Below are 19,911 nucleotides of genomic sequence, written 5' to 3'. Positions count from 1 at the left end.
GAATTTATAACACCAGGTTGTGATGTTCACATCGCTAGTCGATTGTTGAAATTGTGCTTCTGAACTGGCGTTTATATGCGCAAAGCAGAGTAAATTTTTGACTGTGGCAGAACACAAAAATTCACTAGTAACATTATTTGGTGTTTCATGACTACGGAATTAATGTAATTATTCGAAATTCGTTCATGAAATGGCTCTGTCGAGTTTGATGCATTTTTCACAAGTGTCATAATTTCGACATACCGCTGACACTCGCAACGCTCTGCTTTGTGACATTTACAGGATCCTTGACTTGCCTGCGTGCTTTGGTACAAACATTCTACCCAGCGTTCGATTTGGGTAAACTTAAATCAATTACATTGTCTCTAGATCGACTCGTTATGTGACTAATTCGACTCAAATCATTGTGAGTCGATTCAAACAGTTTAGTATCAAGTCAGAATCGCATCAAATCGAGTCCCAAACCAATCAAATCTGATTAGAATCCTAATCGAATTAAATCTTAGAATCCGTCAAATGGGATCCAAATCTTTAGAATCTGTCAGATGGGATTCGAATCCTTAGAATCCGTCAAATGGGATTCGAATCTTTAGAATCCGTCTAGGGATCGAATCTTCGAATCTTCCGAGTCTCGATTCTGCCAACACTAATTTACAGGATCCTTGACTTGCCTGCGTGCTTTGTACTGCCGCAAAATACGGCATCTTTTCACTGAAAACAAGCCAGTAAGCACGTAAATTATAAATAAAAAAGCGAAATAACGGAGGTGGTTCCTTAACAAGTTGTTTGTGGTCATTTAGACAGAAGCATGTGTAAGTATTTCGTGGTGAAAAGTTCCTTCCGCCGGGTGATGCCATTTGTTCATAATAGCAATATGGCGGTAGCGCTACCCCTCGGGGTAAAGCCGATGAAGATGATCGAAGTGTGATGTTTTTCCCTACTGTTGCAGCTGATCGTGATCGAGAGTACCGTGGTGGTGGTGGTGGCGGACGCGGTGGTGGCGGTGGGGGTGGAGGAGGCGGAGGTGGCGGTGGCGGCGGTGGCGGTGGTCGTCATAGGTCACGGTCCAGGGAAAGACGCCGGAGCAATTCACGTAGCCGTGACCGGAGGAGATCGCGTTCACGGTCGCCATACAGAAAGCATCGTTCGCGTAGGCGCAAGCCTTCCCTATACTGGGACGTTCCGCCACCGGGCTTCGAGCACATAACGCCACTACAGTACAAAGCCATGCAGGCCGCGGGGCAGATTCCGGCCAACATCGTAGCCGACACACCGCAAGCTGCGGTGCCCGTCGTAGGGTCCACCATTACGCGTCAGGCGCGCCGATTGTACGTCGGTAACATCCCGTTCGGCGTGACGGAGGAGGAAATGATGGAGTTCTTCAATCAGCAGATGCATCTGTCGGGGTTGGCGCAGGCCGCGGGCAATCCAGTGCTCGCCTGTCAGATAAATTTGGACAAAAACTTTGCTTTCCTCGAGTTTCGTTCCATCGACGAAACCACTCAGGCGATGGCTTTCGATAGCATTAACTTTAAGGGACAAAGTTTGAAGATACGCCGTCCTCATGATTACCAGCCCATGCCGGGAATGACGGACAACGCAACAGTTAACGTACCGGGTAAGTAGAAAGCTGCTTTATTCAACACATAATGTGATTATGTTTAACACTCACTGTATTCGCCTATTCTGTTTTAGAAAAATTCTCCGGAGTTATAAGCACGGTCGTACCGGACTCGCCGCACAAGATCTTTATCGGCGGTTTGCCAAACTATTTGAACGAAGATCAGGTAAGTGTTGCTCGGAAACGGCTGCTTCGCTGCCTTTGCCCAACCATTGGCAGCGGGCTGAGATGCTCTAACTTTGTAGCAGGCTTTGAAATCAAAACAGGACGTAATCCAAAGAAATCTAGTTCAGAAAGCGATGATGTCTATGTGGACACGGAATGCGTTAGAAGCGATTGCATGCATGGAAGTCGCTCCCTTTCTTAGGTACTTGTGACACCGTGATCATTGTACCATCGTTACGATTCTCATCCTTATCCTCTTAGCCTAGCGCTCATCCGTTCGCCCGCCCATGAGTTGCAGTTGAAAAAGAAAGTGCGTGACCTAAACGACAAGTTGAACAATTTATTTTGCCCTTCGTTTGTTCGATCGTCGAGAGAAAGGAATTTTAAAATCTTTATGCGCCACATCGTTGACACTTTGCCGATGCGCCTTTATGACTTTTAAGACCGCTTGCCCTCCCAGTGCTCGAAGGAAAGCGTTTAAACTAGATGCTCTTTTCCTATTCAGCTACAGTACTGCATCGCACTGGTCGAATGGAGAACGATTTCCACGAGAAACCCCGGACGGTAAATTAGTTTTTTCCAGGTGCATTACAACTCTTCTTAGGTCAATTTTTACTAGCAAACACACACACGCAGGTACAAAGACACGGGCCACTGGATGCCGGATCTGTTTTACATCCCATTTTTCACAGCAACCGGCGAAGGTGACCGGTATGGCATCGGTTTCTTTTCCTTCTCCTGCTCCTACGTCTTTTCCGCAGCATTTCTAGCCGGGATCATTTCCATGCACTCTTTTCAGCAAGGTGCACAGTCAACTAGACCATGCCCAGTTTAAACGACCGAAGCCAGAGTTAGTATCGGGTTACAAGTTGGTGGACTCTGGATAGACTTGTTGGTTTTGTTTTGTTATTTCGCATTCATAGCATTTTCAGGCAGCACCATCCTATCTTTCTTACTCATTAGCCTCTAAGCGGCCGGACCTGTCAATCCGGTAATCCTAGGCCGGTAGAGTGAGGTGCTCTAATGCTCGGCACCGTTCGTTTCCTTTTTCGATTTCAGTGTCCGGGTTTTAGCTACTAATTTCATCCATCCGATGGAAACTCGTCGCTCGTATTTGTTTCCTGTTATATTTTCTTTTCTCTCTTCCCTTAGAGAACACTTTGCAGGATTTGTAATTTTTTCTTTCAGTCGCATCTTTGCATTTCGTTACCCTTTTTCTCATCTCCGACAGTGATCTAGCTTTTGCGACCCGCGGACGGTGCATTTCGACAGATTGCACGACTGCATTCGTTGCAAGTACAGAATAGCTTTTCAACCTTTACTGATCCATTTTCTCTCTCTTCTCTCTCTTTCTTTACATCCTTCCTCCAACATACTCGACTTCGGTTTGCGGACCATGCGCTATCGATATTGGTCGCCTTTTCCTTGCGCTCATACACTTGCGTTTCAGTTTCAGCAGAAGCGAATTTACTGTTGGCTCGCATGGTGGACGGGGCGGACAAGTGCCCTTTCTTTATTTTTTCTAGGGATGGTTCACCTGTCTTGTTTTGCAGGCAACGTAGTAATAGAAAAGTCAAAAAATCATTATTGGAACATTCGATTAGCACAGAGAACAAACATCAACAACCTGCATAATGTTGCAATTTTCAGCTGAACAAATCTAATCGATTTAAAGGGGCAGAAAAAGACGCATTAAATGTCGTGAAAGAGAGAGAAGAGTGGGTGTCGTTGGGTGTCGCTCCGGCAGGCTTTAATGTTGCAGGGACATGTTCCCGGCGTGGCCACAAGGCAAGTGCATTTCAGCAAAACAGCAGAACCTGTGTCGATTCTGTTTGAGAAAGATAATAATCGCTAATAATCGTGTGTCCAGTAAAATAGAGTTTTGAAGGATAATGATTAATATTTCAACGAGTCTATGGTAGGGAAAAAGTATCGGGTAGCTTGTCTGAAACAGGGGGTTTAAAACTACGTTCGATTTGAATGTTCGCGTCAACTAACAAGTTTTTCACACCGTTGTCTGTAGATGTTACTTTTCAATTACTCACTTAATCTTTCTTTTCATTTCCGCAAAAGTTAACGTGCGCATTTGTGCTACAATCTATCTTTACAAAGACCATAGAAACTTCGCGCTGTCGTGTTGTATTTTGGATAGAGCAAAGCAAAAATAATTTTTCTAGTTTGCAAATGCGCGTTCGTCCTACTTTTCCACTTCCGCGTTCGTGGTTCGCCTTCATCGTGTAAAGCCAAAGTCTTGCAACGCGTATGTTCGTAGAAATAACATTAATATGTGAATCTGTTTTCTCTTCTGCTTCATCCTTCCCTTTCCCGCACCACAAAACAAATAATCCCTCCAAATGTATCCCCCCTGACGAATCCTTCCGCTCCCGTTAATGTCACTCCTTGCTATGGAACAAAACGCGTCGCTTGGCGCGGCATTGTCTCACAAACAGGTTAAGGAATTGCTGCTTTCGTTCGGACAACTGAAAGCGTTCAATCTGGTCAAGGACGCCGCAACCGGTCTGGGCAAAGGTTACGCCTTTGCCGAGTACGTCGAGTACCCGACAACCGATCAGGTAGGATGCCGCGAAAATGCGGGACGTTACAATTATTAATGGTTTTTTTCGTCTCTTCCCACAATCAATCGCGATCTCTTTCAGGCAATCGCTGGCTTGAACGGTATGCAGCTCGGCGATAAAAAGCTGATCGTTCAACGTGCCAGCGTCGGAGCAAAGAACTCGAATGCGGCCGTCGTAGCACCGGTTCAGATTCAGGTAAGAAATTTGCTTCTTCCGAATGACTTTCCTCACTTAAGCGAGTTTTTGTTTTTCGTTTTCACAACAGGTACCGGGTCTTTCGCTGGTCGGCTCCTCCGGTCCTCCGACGGAGGTGCTCTGCCTGCTGAACATGGTCACGCCGGACGAGCTGAAGGACGAGGAAGAGTACGAGGACATCCTCGAGGACATTCGGGAGGAGTGCAACAAGTATGGGGTGGTGCGAAGCGTAGAAATTCCACGACCCATCGAGGGTGTGGACGTGCCGGGCTGCGGCAAGGTGTTTGTCGAGTTCAACTCGATCGTCGATTGTCAGAAGGCCCAACAGGCACTGACCGGTCGAAAGTTTAGCGATCGTGTCGTCGTCACCTCCTATTTCGATCCAGATAAGTATCATCGTCGCGAGTTCTAGACGGTTATCGGTTTTATTTTTAAACAAAGCACAGATATTTTACAGCGAGCAGATAAGAAAACGTGCAACGTTTAAACGTTGTTGTGACGATTGCTCCCATATTGCCCTTTTATTTTTAATTCCATCAACTATGGGTTGGAGCATCTTCCAGTTGCCCTTCCGTGTAGATTTCGGGCAGTAACAACATTAGAACCGTTTTTGCGGCGATCATTAAACATCAATGCCGTACTAAACTATGCCAACTTTGTATTGGCGTTTGAAAAGCCGTCAGTTTATATAACAAAAATGTATTTGCATGTAACACATGAAAACTTGGTAAGTTCCCACTGATTTAAACATGAAAAGGTACTCTGCTAGAATTTGATTAATCAACAGATCTAATTCAAGATGGACCGGTTGAGAAGAAACGTTACTCATAAGAAACAAATCAATTTTTGTTTCCCAATTTTTTGTGCAGTGGAATCAATTGTAAATTAGATACTGGCTTTCCTACGTTCGCAATAAGGATGAAAACGTTAATCATAATGCTCTTAACATCGAGATTTCGGTCCACAGCGTCCACAACGATCGATTGTACTTCAGTAACTTTGCACTCATATTTTGTACAGATGATAAAAAAGGAAAAAAAATCGTCTCCGATAGGTTAGCACCACAGTCTTTAGGATAATTAACGGTTACATGTGTAAGCAATGGGGGTCCGCGACAGTCGAGCGGTAGCGCCGGTTAGAAAAATCGGCCCATGAGCGCCGGGGCTCACCACCTCGACGGCGTGGGTTCGAATCCCAACCGAGACCGGACCCTCCCCTGTACGAGAGGACTGACTATCCACGTACAACAGGGAAACAAGTCTCGTAAGCCCTTAACAGGCAGGCATGACCCACATCAAGAAGATGTGTAAGCAATGGGCTCATTGGACTCATGAAAGTTTTCTTTCCTCCAAGTGGTGCAAGACCTTCAAGTAACGCAAAAGATTAAAAAAAAACTCAATAAACTACGAATGCTCTGAATGTTGAATGAGAAAGTTCAATTTGAAAGAAAAGTTATATTATTAATTTTTTTTAGTCTGTATACACATTTCAGCGATGGAAAAAATCAAAAACACCTCCTGAGCATGAGTCATACCGTGTCTATAGAGTACCCTCGACTGTGTGGAAAGTTACCCGAAGAGAAAGAGACATGTCTGCGAGTGGTAATGAATAATTTATGTACACAAATAATTCGCCAGTTTTCGATTCGGTCCAAAGACGGGAGAATATATGACAGATATGCAAAACCAATGCATCGCTGATGTCACGGAGACACTATTGATCGATGATTGTTTAATGCGTTTTTGGTTGCGTTTCGAATGCACCAGGCGTACAATTATCGATCCTCATCCTCGCTCTGTCCTCCCATCGGCTGGACCTACCATGTTTATGCTTCCAGTAGTCAACATTACGAGGGGTTGTACCAAGTCATTGAACTTGCCCCTCACGTTGGAACCGAGTTTCGGGCCCCACCGGGGGGCTGCTGAAGGCAGATGGAACTAATCTATCATTCGTCGAGCAAAAAACCGAGCGTCCGATCTTTAGTGAAACGTGAGCGTTGGGGAAAAACACGTGACGAGCGAAAGGCCGTAGCTGGCGTGCACAATGGGTGGACACCGCAGTGTGGCCGAACCGACCCGAGAGTTGCTAAATGACTACCAGTTGTTGGAGCGGCATAACGGATTGATGAGATTAGGAACGAAAGGCGCAACCGTGTCATAATGATGATGCTCGTATCGGGAGTGAAACGAATCGCAGTGAAAGAGAGCATAATGATCGGTGTTCAAATTTACGGAACCAAATGGCTGGCGTTAAGCGAATGGCAATGGGTATTATTAGCTTTGTGTCGTTGGAAGAAACGCTAGAAAAGGGCTGTGGTTGAACTGCATTGACAGTGTTTGCCGGTAATGATTAAACACAAAGACACAGGATTGTGTGATTGATGTGGGTATGTTTCGATGTTTCAAGCAGCAAAACGATTGTCGAAACAGAAACATGGAAAGCAATAGATAGGTTTCGTATGGAAGAGCACAATTACTGATGTTTAAAAATTATCGATAATTATACGTTAGCCAGATGCATTATCTTTCGCATATTCATACGCAACGAAAAGGGACAGTTTAGGTTCAACACAACAATGTTGACCGAACTGATAGGCCTAATGAGGACCGTTAATTACTCGTATCGGTTAAGCAACTTCGTAATGCAGTAACGCTACCAAGTTGAGGTCCCTAGATGGCAGTTGTTTTTGCTGGCCTTTTGCTGGGGTGAATGCGAAGCCGGTTTATCCGGTGGTTAGATCACCGCGTGTTAAAACTCGCGGGAAAATGTGACGTCACTTTTTGGTTGACCATTACTACCATAACATGTGTTTTTTATTCGATGATCTTATCAGGGGTGACGATTTGTTTATTTGCCGTAAAACACGCACAGATGGTTTTAAGGTTTTTAAACATAAGTTTGTTTTGCGGTTTTCTTTTTTGAATTTGCGAGAAATGTGTTTTTTGGGTTTTAATCTCGAAAAATTTGACGAAGAAGAAAAGGACAAATTAATCGAACTAAATATAGCGAGAATGATGGGAAGCCTGTGAAAGGGCAGCTAAGAAGGGTCTTTAATTTTTATCTAACAAGTTGTATTTGATATTACAATAACAGCATAACTCTTCCGATCATACGGCTCTTTACCAGTCATAATTATTTAAGTAAGACTTCAAAAATTCAAATCACCGTTTTTAATTAATTTATTTCATTTTCATCAAGAAAATAAAATGTTCTTGCCATCTACATTACCATAAAGGAAGTAAATTAACAAAGAAACCATTATCGATCATAAAAAGGCAAAGGGACAAATATCTAAATGGCGCAAAATAGCAATTCTGATCCGGAGATTGGTTTTCGTTTCATTAGTTATTAGCAGTTTCAATCGTCCCATTCTCAGATGCCATTCTGCTTCTACAGCATTCGTCCTCAGGAACAGCTTGGGCGAGATGGTCGGAATCCAAGAAGCCGGCCAACAGGTTGCACAAGTTTCTCTCGTGTGTGTCGTTCAAGGTCACACGGTGTACACGGAGAACCAGTGGCAAAAGATGCACTTACTTACAAACCACCCCTGCCCCCCCCCCCCAAAGGGACCGCATTGCCCGGTGCCTCGCCGCAATTTCCGACTATGTATTCAACCCCGTCTAGCATAACGACGACGACGACGAGTTCGTCGCTTGTTGAAGTCTCTCGTTCAGTCCTTGATATTTATCGGCGAATGTCGCTCGTTCTCGGCCGTTCACATACACACGTACAACACACACCAGAGCAAAGGCAAACGCATCGCAATGAAGAGAATGAAAAATGGTTCCATCGGACGCCGCTTTCGATTGGGTTCTGGCGAACTGGAATTTTCCCACATCCGACGACCGTGCGCCTCCGGGCACCGGCAACAACCGCTCCCTATCTGACGGGCGCCTTGCCGCCATCCCGTGTGGGGGGGAAAGGAATGGTTTTAAATGTCAGCCGGGTTTCACCGCGCTGGCGCTGATTATGATGGGATCGTCATTCGTTTCGAGTTCGAGCGGCTAAACGGAGTTATATAATTTTCGCCGTCTTATGTCGCGGTGGCGGAAACCGTACCGAGCTGATGCTGATGATTCGAGTGTGGTGCGGGGGGGTGGGGTAGGGTTGCGGTGAAATGAAAATCAACCTAAAACCCATCATAAAGGCATCACACCAACCGGAGCGGAGCATCGCCGACCTCGCGGGGTGAGAGAGTTTTGCGCCAACCGGTCGGTTACGAGCGAATGCACTGCAGGGTTGTGTAGTTGTGTTTCCAAATGCATTTTCATGCATTGCACATAATTTAATTGAAGCAATAGAAATCTGCATTAGCAGATGAGATCACACACGAACCTGCACGCTCTGGGAGAAAGGGTCATGACGGGCCGGCCGAAACGCAACAAATTGATTATTTTATTGTTATTACATAAATAAAGAGCATCGGCAAATGTGCACTCGAAAACGGCGCGTCGGCGCCGGCCAGTGGAAGCGTCTCGAAAGGGATCGCACCAACCCATCCCGCCTTAAACGCACCGCGCAAGGCGGCTCGTTACACAACCCGACAGCAGCCAACCCGGCCGCCACCACCGACGGAGGGGTCCCGAGGTCCGTAAATACCAGACCCTCCTTCTGCTGCCAGGCTGGTAAAGTTGCCGTGCAGCCTGTAAATGGGAAATAAGCAGCAGCAGCAGCAGCAGCGCGGAGCAGTAATAATAATAACAGTGGATCATGGTTTCCATGGGGAGCAAACGTCAAAAAATCCCGGCCTACTGTAGCAAAAGTTGGCAAAACGTGTTTGACTCGAAAAAGGAAGCCCTTTTTCGACGCCGTTTGGTGTCTTCCGATTAGGAGTTTGATTTTACTCACAGGTGAAGCGCAGCTTTGATATCGGTAAGCTTCTGGTTTTCGTCAATCCTTTTAACGTTTTTTTTTGTTTTCTATTTTATCGCATTTGAGTAAGATTGCATCCCCGGTTCAACGCCGTATGGTTGTTTACGTTTGCTTTTCACACTTATCCATCATCCGATTCTACGGGCAAAAATTAGCGGATTCCATCACGAACCAGCAGCGGCGGACCTTCGCACCTAGGATGGAGTAAACCACCTTCTCGGCGGGGATGCTGCGATCCGCAGATTTGCGTACGTTCGCTGATCGTGCGGGAATCGAAACGTCATCACTCTCGCTTTCACCGCACGCGCGAGCGGTGGAGAAGGGAAACGCGCAGCCGCGAGCTGTTTGTTGGGATTGAGGGCGCCTTTATTTGGCCACCTCGAAAACGGCTGCGAAAAACCACGCCATTACGCAATAGCCGAAGAGAGCGCGCGCGCGCGTGCGCCTTCGCTGGCGCAGGTTCATCCGTCCTTCTGGAATCGTGCGGGAGCAACGCACAGTGGCTCGGAGGGGTGGATTTTGGGTTTTGACATTTTAACAATCGTTTGGTGCAGAAGGTCCAGGATATCGTCAGAATATATTTAGTACACGCGTTTTAAGGATATTGTCTCTTCAAGTGGTGAATTCATGTTGAGATCGAAATCCCGGGTGTTGGGCTTGCTAAACGTTTTTTTTATACTTCTAGCTAGCAAATCCTCTCATCTGAGGTCTCTAGGTTGGTGCTAGAATTAACGCTTCCTGATATGTAGTTCTCGAGTCACGATCCACTTGTGACGTGGTCGTGCCTTTAATCTCACATGAGATTAATGAAATGATGCACATTAGGTGCATGTATTACATACATTTATGTGCTAAAGAGGAGACTAATATTTTTAATCAAATTCCCAAAAAAAAATAATGAGAACGGCCTCCGACTAAGCCACTGTGCAACGGTGGCAAACTGTGCCATGCATGGTGGCGGTTTTTCGTCGGTGGAAAAATGTCACCACGGTCATTGGTGTCATCGGTCGGGTCGGTGGCTTCTGCAACGCTCGGGGTGGCTGCCGTAGGCTCTGGCGGGCAGCAGTTAATGATGGTGATCGGTTTTGAGATCGGCCACGATCGAGCCCGGGAAGAAGTTGCAACCGGGGGCAAGAAATAAATGAATGTTTGCCTTTAGGGATGGGAAAGGTAACAGCGTGTGCAAACCGGTGCCTGAAAGGAGACGCAGACACCGGGGCCCTTGTACAAGCGAGAAGGAAGCTCAAAAGCCGATCGCGAAGAACTGCGCCGGACGCGCCATGCAGCTCACTTTGCGTCGACCGACGGTTTGCGGTTCGTCTCCGTCTCAATCTGTCTGTCTTACCACCTCTCTCTTGCCTGCTGTCCTTTAAATGTTGTAGACAACGTTCCCCCTGCGGGACAAAGTAAAGCTGCATGCACCGGGGGGAGCCTGGTTCGAGATCGGCCTCAGCGGGAGACGGAAGACGCTGGAACAGCGAGAGCAAGCGTGACGCAGACTGGCGTGAGTATTCGTCGTCGTCGGCGCAGTCGGTGGCCGTAAACTTGTCTTGCGGTTGGACCCGATCGTCAGTTCATTTTGGCCACTCCAGCGACAAACATCGGTTCGTCTGCGGCGATTCGTGCGCGTTCGTTGTTCCAGGATTTGCAACTCCACTACAATTCCCACCGTGTTGGTGACTTGTGTACTTTTAAGTGTCCCTACTAAACATCTGGCCGTTCTAGTGTACTTTTCTTGTGTCCGCTTGAGGACTTCTGCTCCGGGGAGGAAGGTTCTGCGGAAGATCACGACCTGTGTTGTTGTGTGCCTTATTCCTTTCCCTTTTTTTCTTCCTCTCGTGTTTATGTGGGTTTAAAAATCACCCATGATGGTTTGCGAGCGCAATAACATGCCGTCCGAAATGTGGGATTAGACTTCGTAGGTTGCCGCAGGTTGCTTTACTTCCCCAGTGGACCTAAGACCGTTTCTCCCCCATCCCTCCGTGGGAAGAGTGACCCTCTGCTGTGATTAATCTCGGCTGCAAGGAAACCCAACCCAACGTTTTAAAATGTCGTGGCGTGTGGAAAATGTCCAAAAATCTCACCCTAAGCCCTTTCCGGGCAAGCTTCTTTGTCGTCGGTGTAATCGGATTGTCGCCAACCGAGCGAACGGATGGCGCAAACACCAAAAACACACTCAGACACACGGTCGGTCAATTGGCCGGAGAAAAATCCTCGGCTCCCTTGCGTGTGCAGACGGTTCCGGTTGGGTCGTCGAAAGAGATGGACAACGTGTGGGAAATCACACTTGACTGAGGGTTGATGTTAAGCCGGTTGTTTGTGACATTATATTGCTAGCGACCTGGACACTGCGCAGGCAATGAAGGTGGATTTCCACACCACAGTGAAACAAATATTGTATAGTAAAGGCGGTTAAATGATATTATTAATTATTAATAGTATTTGGATGGCAATCAAAACAATTTAGATTGAAGGAGATAAACGACAAATATTAATTAAAGTACAGTCACTCTAATGAAAACACAAACAGAAAAAAATAAAGCTACCCACTTTTGGAATCTTAAACAATCTTAAAAGAGTTACTCAACCGGAAGGAAGCAGCGGTATTTAAAGAGCAACCACGATCGAACGTTACTGATAAACGATCAAAGGTTGAGAGAGGGGGGTGGAATCGTGCCCAAACAGGCGGATTATGCATGCGATGTTGAACCATACATGAATGCTTATCGACTGCAAACCACAACGGCGTGGAAGAATGAATTATCGTATTTTCACACTCTTCTGATTCGTGTGGTTTTGCGGTTTCCCTTTCAATGTTATAACAGCAGATTGAAGTGATGAATTATCGCTAACTTTGCTAGCCATGGTTATGTTTTAAATTCACCTTTTTTTGTATAAAAATATCGTTTTGCTAGAACGGATGAGAAGAAAAGATTGAGATAATTTTTCCTTTCCCCAAAAGTCCATTTTGATAAACAAGTAGATAAAGGGGCTCTTGAACCGTGAACTGTTTTCATTGAAACACCTGAACAAAAAAAAAAATAAACCACTGACGTTGCACTTGTGAAAATTACAAACCCACCGCGACGGTTGTCGGGAGTTAATCTGAACAAAATAATCTAATGGAGAAACTTTTCTCGAATTGAAATTAGCAAGCAGCAAAACCCGCTCCTCGAATCGGATGCAAGTGGAGTGGATAAAAGTGAAAAGTGCAAGTGCAGTTGGAAACCCGTTTGAATATTAGCAACGTCAAATAAAAAAAGGCAAAAAAGAAGAAAGCATTAAAAATAAAAGAAAGTGAACCGCACATTTTGCGCGACCAGTCTTAGATATCGGCTAGTGAAATCTCGGTGCTGACGGTGCGGGAAAACTAAAGCGAACGAACCGACAAACCCTCTGCGGCCAAGAAGCGTGCTGGTGGAAGAAAGGAAGAGAAGGAGGAGGAGGTTTGGTCGAGACAGTGCCCTTTGCGAAAACGAAAGGCTGCGCCAGCTTTCTACGACAAAACTAGACCCCGTCCCGGAGACAGACACTCGACGAGACAAAACACACCACGGCACGATGGCAGCTTCATCTTGGCAGCGGAATGCGTTCGTTCTTGCGGCGCTACTGATCGGTAAGTGCTGTGGCCTTGGATTGGAAATTCGTCCGCGCGGTTGAATCAACCGAAAGGATTTTCCCTCAAACAAAAACGGGAGAAAATTAGATGGTGCGGCTGTGATGCAAATTGAAATCGATGTTTTACTTCCACCGCTTGATCGTTTGGCGATCGTTAAAAATCCTTTACGACACTATTGCCGGCAGCCAAAAACCATTATCCTACCAACGACCTACTGGGGCCGATAAAAACACGGAAAACAATAGGCAACACACACTCGTGAAGGGTTACGCTTTGGGGGGGTGTTTTCCGGTTTCGATTACTGCCCGACTGCTGCTCGGATTTTCCAACCCTCACCGGAGCAATATAAGGCTAACGAGAATGATTCTTTTTCCCGGCTGCTGGCCCGTGTTTATGTGTATGTGTGGGTTCGTATGTGCGTTGGGAGACGCCGCTTAATGATAAGCATAAACTTTATGTTACTACTCTCCACAAAACGCAATTGGAACGAAACCCCTCCCGGTCTAGCTCGGACACATTCGGAAACTGGGAAATAAAACAGTTCCGCCGGAGTTTATGGGTTACACTAAACTTTAGCGCTCGTCTACGAAAACCCCTTTGCGACACTTCAAACTGCCATCAGCCAGGCAGGAACAGGTCGTAACGGAAAAAACGGGTTTGCTTGCGACTTCAGCCGATGAAGGCAGATTTCATATTTTAAAATTTAGTTTAATCTAAATGAAAATCATAATTCGAAAACTCCTCTTCCAATAAAATCCCTTCGTTATGCAACAGCAGCTGATAAATTGTTGACTTTCTTCAAGAAAATCGAATCGACGAATGATTTCTGCACTACCATTGGCTTAGTTTTGTTTGTAATTTTTCCATAACCGACTGTTTGGCGGAATCTGTGTATCTTTACCCTTTTTTCCACCGAACATGAACTCTATTCGTTCTGCCCATTTTATTGGAGGCTCTATAAAACGGCTTTCATTTTTCGGCAGCCTCCACCCGGGCAGCGATTTTCGAGCCCCAGCATCAAATTATGCTGAGGGCCGGGTATTTATGGGAATGATTCCGCTGGTGTTTACGGCGCCGGCCGACCCTTGGTGGTCAGTTTTCGGCGAGGACTCGTTAAATCGGACAGGGCAGTGCTATGATAGCTGTGGCAATCCACAATCCAACGATCATTATGTGTTTGTGGGTGCGGAGATGTTCTAAAGGTTAAAATGCTCGTGTTTAGGTTTGAGAAATTGAATGTTAAATTATATTAAATTTCAAGTGAAACTCTTACCAATGATTACATGATTTCGTAACAAATTTTTTCACGAACAGAAAAAATGTTATCAGATCTAATTGTATTTCTTAGTTAAAATAGGAAAAAGAAATCCTCACAAAGTACTTTCCACTTCCAGTGATCGAAACTGTGTACAATTTCTGTTCGTTGATGTTGAAAGCGTTGATAAAAGAATGTTTTTCCACGCATTGATTGCATCGTCTATCGTACAAGCGCAGTGACGCAGATGGTTGGAAGGTTTCCCTAGAAAAATCGCGTGGGCAATTGTGAGAGTTATATAGAAGACATTCTATACATTTTTGTTTTCAATAGACTCGCAAAAATTGCTGCGGTATGCCGGGAGTATTTCCTTTCGCATAAATACCACGAATATCTGTAGATAAGGATATGTTTCAAATTCCTCCGTTCAAATTATGTCACGCTGGAAAGGAATAAAATATGGCGCCCGGAAAATGTTATCGAGAAATGGTACCGTTGACAATACCGCGGAAATGGTGGCTTCTGGGAAATCGTTTGTATGAAACGCTGCGCACATCCATTCCGGGAACATTTCATATCGTTTTGCGGTATAACGCCTCTAGGAAATGCCGAGGAAATGTTCTGACAACTTCATTTATCTATGGTTTATGTAATTTGTTTGAAGTGTAAGCATTCTATGTTTGTGTAGGCCGAAGATTTGTCATCACCTCACTCACTGTTTTTTTCCTCACTTAGAGTAAAGAAAACATGCGGAACCATTGCCATTAGAGGCGATAGCATACGAATGATAAGTGCTCTCTCCCCAATGCCATGGCTCGTTAGTTGCGGAGAGATTTTCCGGTACCGGTGTCCTTAGTAATCCAGTGAATTACGACGCATTCTTCAAGCCATGGAGGAGCCTCAGGATCATGCGAGCTTAGTTGGGCGAAAAATATCGTCATCCTTGCACCAAATCGCGATTTGAAAACGGCCAAAGAGAGGCAACCGCAAACGGTTACCGCGTTCCCATTTTTACACTAACATTGGCAGCATGTTAAACACCATGTTTGTGTCGCCCGTTTGTTCTATTCTCGCCCAAGGCCGCACGCATACGTAAAGCCATCCACGACCGTGTACTGCGGTTTATGTGGGACGAAGAAAGTTCTCTCCATCGGATGCTCCAGGAGCTATGCAAATGAATGCCACCCTAGGGGGTTTGCCAGCCCCGGGCCAGCAAGGGTAGCATGTTTTCGACATTGGTATGCGTGCGGGCACCACCGCGGGAGGGTAATGCTAAATGAGAATTTATTACGATCATACCATTATCCTTTTCGGTGGAATATCGGAAGAACATTGTCGACCCGCGCGGTGTTTAGTTGGTTTTCCTTCGTTTTTTTTTGGGAAATTCAGCACCAAACGGGAAGCTCGAGTACGATGGGAATTCATTCCACGATGCATCTGCATTCGTGGCAAAATATGCAGCAACGTGTTACTTGCTTCGGAATAGTAAGCACAAGTCATCGTTTACTTTCGAATATGCTTTATGGATGCAGCAAACTGCGGCGCAACGCTTTTCCCATTCACAAATTAAATGCAAATTGTGCACCTTGTAGCAATAATAAATGGTAAACTGTTTCGCAAGTCATTCGGTGGTGTGTTACACGTAAATACAGCATCGACTATTGGATACTAAACATCATGTTAGAGCATTATTTATTTCACTTAATTCGTGCATTTATTCCTGTGCCCCCCCAAAAGCCGAGCTAAGTAAAACGGTTTTCCTTTCCGTTCGGTGAAATTTGTTATATTCAATCGTGATTATTGGCATTTACCCTTTCCGACTATTTTGGGGGCATTGGTTTTCGTCTTTTTCTCCTCTCTTCGGTTACGTAATGTCCGATCCAGGTGTTCGAGTTAAACAAAACAAAAAAAAAAAAATGGTGGTAGTCAATGAGGGAACGCTCTCAGGATGGGTTCGGTGCAACTTCCATAATCGTATGTTTGTGGTTCGGAAACGGGTTTATTTATTTTTGTTTCGTGCCGCCGACGTAAGAGTGCAAGCGAGTGGCGGGAGATTTTTTACATCTTCCCTCCGGGGCAATTGGGGAGCGTGGCCTCCCCCTTTGTGTGCGGTTATGTGTGGTTTTATTGGGATAAGGGGTTGGTTTTATGGAGTAGTTCGTTAAACGGGCGCTTCGGGCGCGTGTTGGCCTGCGTCTTCGTTTCTGACGGTGTTAAATAAAAACAAGGATAAGTGTTGGACGCTGTGGAAGAGACGGAAAGCCACGGGGGGGTTGAATGGACGCAGGGTTCAAACACACACTCCAGGGGTGGAAAACAATAAGCAACATTATGTCGCGGAAAAAAGGGAACGTGGACCTTTCTCGGTTTGTTTAGGCGTTCGAAACCAACAAGCAAAGGGTGGCTGTAAACGGTTTTGCCTTTTCTTCCATTTGAACAACGGCGTGTGTGAAAATCGCTTTCAATTCATTCGCAACGCAAGCTCACTGAACCCAACGACCGAAAGCTGCACAGCATGCACTGTTTGAGATTGTTTCTTTTTTTGAAGTCTCGAAACGCACCGAATGTTGCAATCGCGCTCAGGTGAGGCAATGTGAGAAATGAAAGACGTGACCGATGACACCGACGGAGCCGGGCAGAACTGCCGAGCGGTGAGACAGTTCGCGCGTGAGAAAGCCAAAAGTATGCTCTTTCGGTGGGAGGCCGGGAAAGGAGATGTTGCGGCAAACAATCACCAAGCAGCAGTGGGATGTGAACAAGTGATGAAAAACAATCATCTCGCACCAAACAACCCGAGCCCGAGTGAAGATTATTAATTATTGCTCCATAAACGCCGGCAAACGCGCGTTGGATGGCGTCGTTGCGAAAACGGTGCCACGGGTGTTTTTTTTGGGAAATTTCCTCACCCGATTCGGTGCAGGTCAAGGGCTTTAAAACTCTTTTCTAATGCTTGTAATTTTTCCTAGCTGAAGCTTAAATTGTCTCTTGCCTTAGGATGCTCGCCCTCGCTGGGTTATAAATATGGTTCCGAAGCGAATCCAAAGTGAACCAAATTTCATGATGACGAGAGCAAAGCGATCCTCACGTTTCCGTTTCAACCTTGAAGCGGTCCAAAAGCGGTAGTGCCGGCCAAAATGGCAAAGACAAACCCGTCCATGTCATTAGTACGGCATGGTACAACATATTGCATCCTCTCCCAAAATGGTCCAGAACGATCAAGAACAGTGCTGTGCAAAAATGTTGCGAATGGGTAAATTTCTTTACCAAGCAGTTGGCCAATGAAAAACGAAGGTGAATGAAAGCTATTGCTCAAGTGCTGGGACAATGCATCATAAAAAGGCAATAATAGTTGGCAATCACCTTTACTTTTTAATGTAAAAAAAGCGTGTTGCTTCCATTGAGAGGGAAAAAGAAAAATCTCATCCCAAATCCTGTACAAACACACACACGAGTACCACATTGCCCTGCTTTCCGGACATTCACATGTAACCCTCCCCATCGTCACTGCCATCGCCACCCCCCCGTACCCGGTGAGCGGCAGTTTAATTAAACGCATGCAACGCGCGATGACCTGGTAACGATGGAAATTACGATGTTGCAATGGCGACGGGTCGCAGTGTGCGCTGCGCTGGGAGATGAGGTTGATGGGAAGATGATTGTTATTACTGTTGCTGCGGCGGCTACGGCGGCGTCTGCTTATTTTTTGTTGGTGTTGTTTGTGTTGCTGATTGATTGTTGCCTGTGATTCGAAAGCTTCAATCACTGAAATGTGAACTTTAGCGCCATGCCAACGCGTCTGCCATTGACAGAGATGCTGTGCTGTGGGGTTGGGGACAGAGGGGGAAGAGATTTGGTTTGGATATGATTGTTGGTGCTTTTTTCTCCCTTGACTTACCCCGCCCCTCCATCCCGTTTGCCCACCGTTCGGTGAATGACTTAGATTTCTCAAGGTTTTCGTATACCGTGCTATCGCCAGTAGTGATCCTCTCTTTGACGAAGTGGAATATTGTTGCTGGCGATCGGTGCCGCAACCTGGGGCATCCAATGCGTATGTGTAATTATACGAAAGGGTGTTTCGAATGTCACGCACAGTGAAACACGAGCAACTTGTTTGATGCAGTGCTTCGAGGTGGACGGTTGTCGTTTTACGAAATACCCTTCGAACTGATTTCGAGTTGTTTCTTGTGGTGTGTTAAGAAAAATTTCAAGATTGAGTAATATTCAATACCACAGTGTAAGATACCTAAATTATACTTTAAATCGACTGACTCAACAAATAAATCTCAAAATCACTTTATTTTTTCCCAATGACTGATAAAACCTTCCCGGATTATCCTGTCCCAAAACGCGACGGGGCGGAAAAATGGCGAGCAACCGGTTTTGGATTGATCGAAAATAAATCATGCTAAAACACATTATGCTTTTCGCCGTGTCTCGCAATAAGCATCGGTCCGACCGGTAGCCGACCGAATGCATAATGCAGCGCCGGCGATAATAACACCGATGATAAATTAATTTTGAATTAATCAATTATTAATTGCCCGCCGGTCGTGACTTAATTAATTTGTGTGAATTTTACACGTACAAATTGTTTGAATTGTTTCCAGCCCGCATTGTCCTAGCAAAGGGGAATGTTTTCATGGATGGTAAATAAGTGTATATTTTTTTTTATCTTTTTATTTTATCGTTCCGAGGGTGAAATTCGAAGGAATGTCGAGCTGAATTATGTTGAAATATGATTGGAATTGGCAGACTGGCGAGACGGGAAAGCAGTCCCCGTGGCATGGCATGGAGTGTGTGGGCATGAAAAATGTCTGCCAATGTTAATCCAGGCATGATTTGTGCACAACGGAACAATGTAATTGCAGCTTGATGTGCATTAATCTACAATATTGTAGGTCCGGTTGCGTCTGCATTGTGAATCGCACTACAAAAGCGTTGGAAATGTCTATTTTCGGATACGCGTTCGATTTGCTGTACGCAACGGAACGCGACCCGATAATGATCGACCAATGATAAACGGCTGTGATGGAAAAACAAAATTACAGCCCATCGAAAGGGTTGTGATTCGCAACCGAATCATTATTCGATTTGCGCCCTCGGTCGACAGCAGAGTTTTAACCCCACCACCCCCGTCCAATCCCGGTTGGAAAGTGTTAATTTTCCTGCACTTTATTCGCGCCCAACTGCAACTTAATCATCATCCCCACGCTCGGGACTGCCCGCGTGCCATTTTCCATACCGCCGAGAAAAAGGAGCACCGGTGATGGTCAATAATTGGTTTAATTATATTTACTGATATTTAATCTCGGTTTGGTCCGTTTGGAGAGCACTTTTTTCTGTCACCCAAATCCCGCACCATTTACCCAGGGATGCAGGAGGAATTTTACAAATGTGTGTGTGTGTTGTTTGTGAAACGGGTTGTTCATTATAGCCACCCTTCAATTAAAAGAACAATCGTGGAACTCGTTGCAAAACCTGCAAGCAGTCGTCTCTGTTTAATGCCGATTTTCAAAATTGGTTCACTGTGGGTCTGTTAAACATACCGAATGATAATAATGTAAATGAAACCAGCGAGTTGTTTAATGCTACTATAAAAGAAGCCCAT

The 19,911-nt window shown here is 45.5% G+C and overlaps 1 protein-coding gene across 1 annotated transcript; it reads left to right on the top strand.

The window, feature by feature from the left end:
• Nucleotides 1-669: 669 nt before the first annotated feature.
• LOC131260762 (splicing factor U2AF 50 kDa subunit) lies at nt 670-5,057 on the top strand. The gene is made up of 6 exons (XM_058262577.1): nt 670-812; nt 950-1,618; nt 1,696-1,787; nt 4,237-4,359; nt 4,444-4,557; nt 4,628-5,057. The coding sequence occupies exons 1-6, from the start codon at nt 809-811 to the stop codon at nt 4,967-4,969; spliced, it is 1,344 nt and encodes a 447-aa protein (XP_058118560.1). The 5' UTR covers nt 670-808; the 3' UTR covers nt 4,970-5,057.
• The last annotated feature ends 14,854 nt before the right edge of the window (nt 5,058-19,911 follow it).

This window comes from Anopheles coustani, chromosome 3, assembly GCF_943734705.1.
Source record: "Anopheles coustani chromosome 3, idAnoCousDA_361_x.2, whole genome shotgun sequence".
Classification (NCBI taxonomy): domain Eukaryota; kingdom Metazoa; phylum Arthropoda; class Insecta; order Diptera; family Culicidae; genus Anopheles; species Anopheles coustani.
Note: the sequence above shows the minus strand (reverse complement) of the source record. Positions and strands in the feature narration are given on the sequence as shown.

Bases quoted from the DNA above. Each gene is read 5' to 3' on its own strand.
- LOC131260762 (XM_058262577.1), top strand. The intron at 1,788-4,236 runs GTAAGTGTTGCT...TCTCACAAACAG, and splicing joins ACTATTTGAACGAAGATCAG to GTTAAGGAATTGCTGCTTTC. The intron at 4,558-4,627 runs GTAAGAAATTTG...TTTTCACAACAG, and splicing joins TAGCACCGGTTCAGATTCAG to GTACCGGGTCTTTCGCTGGT.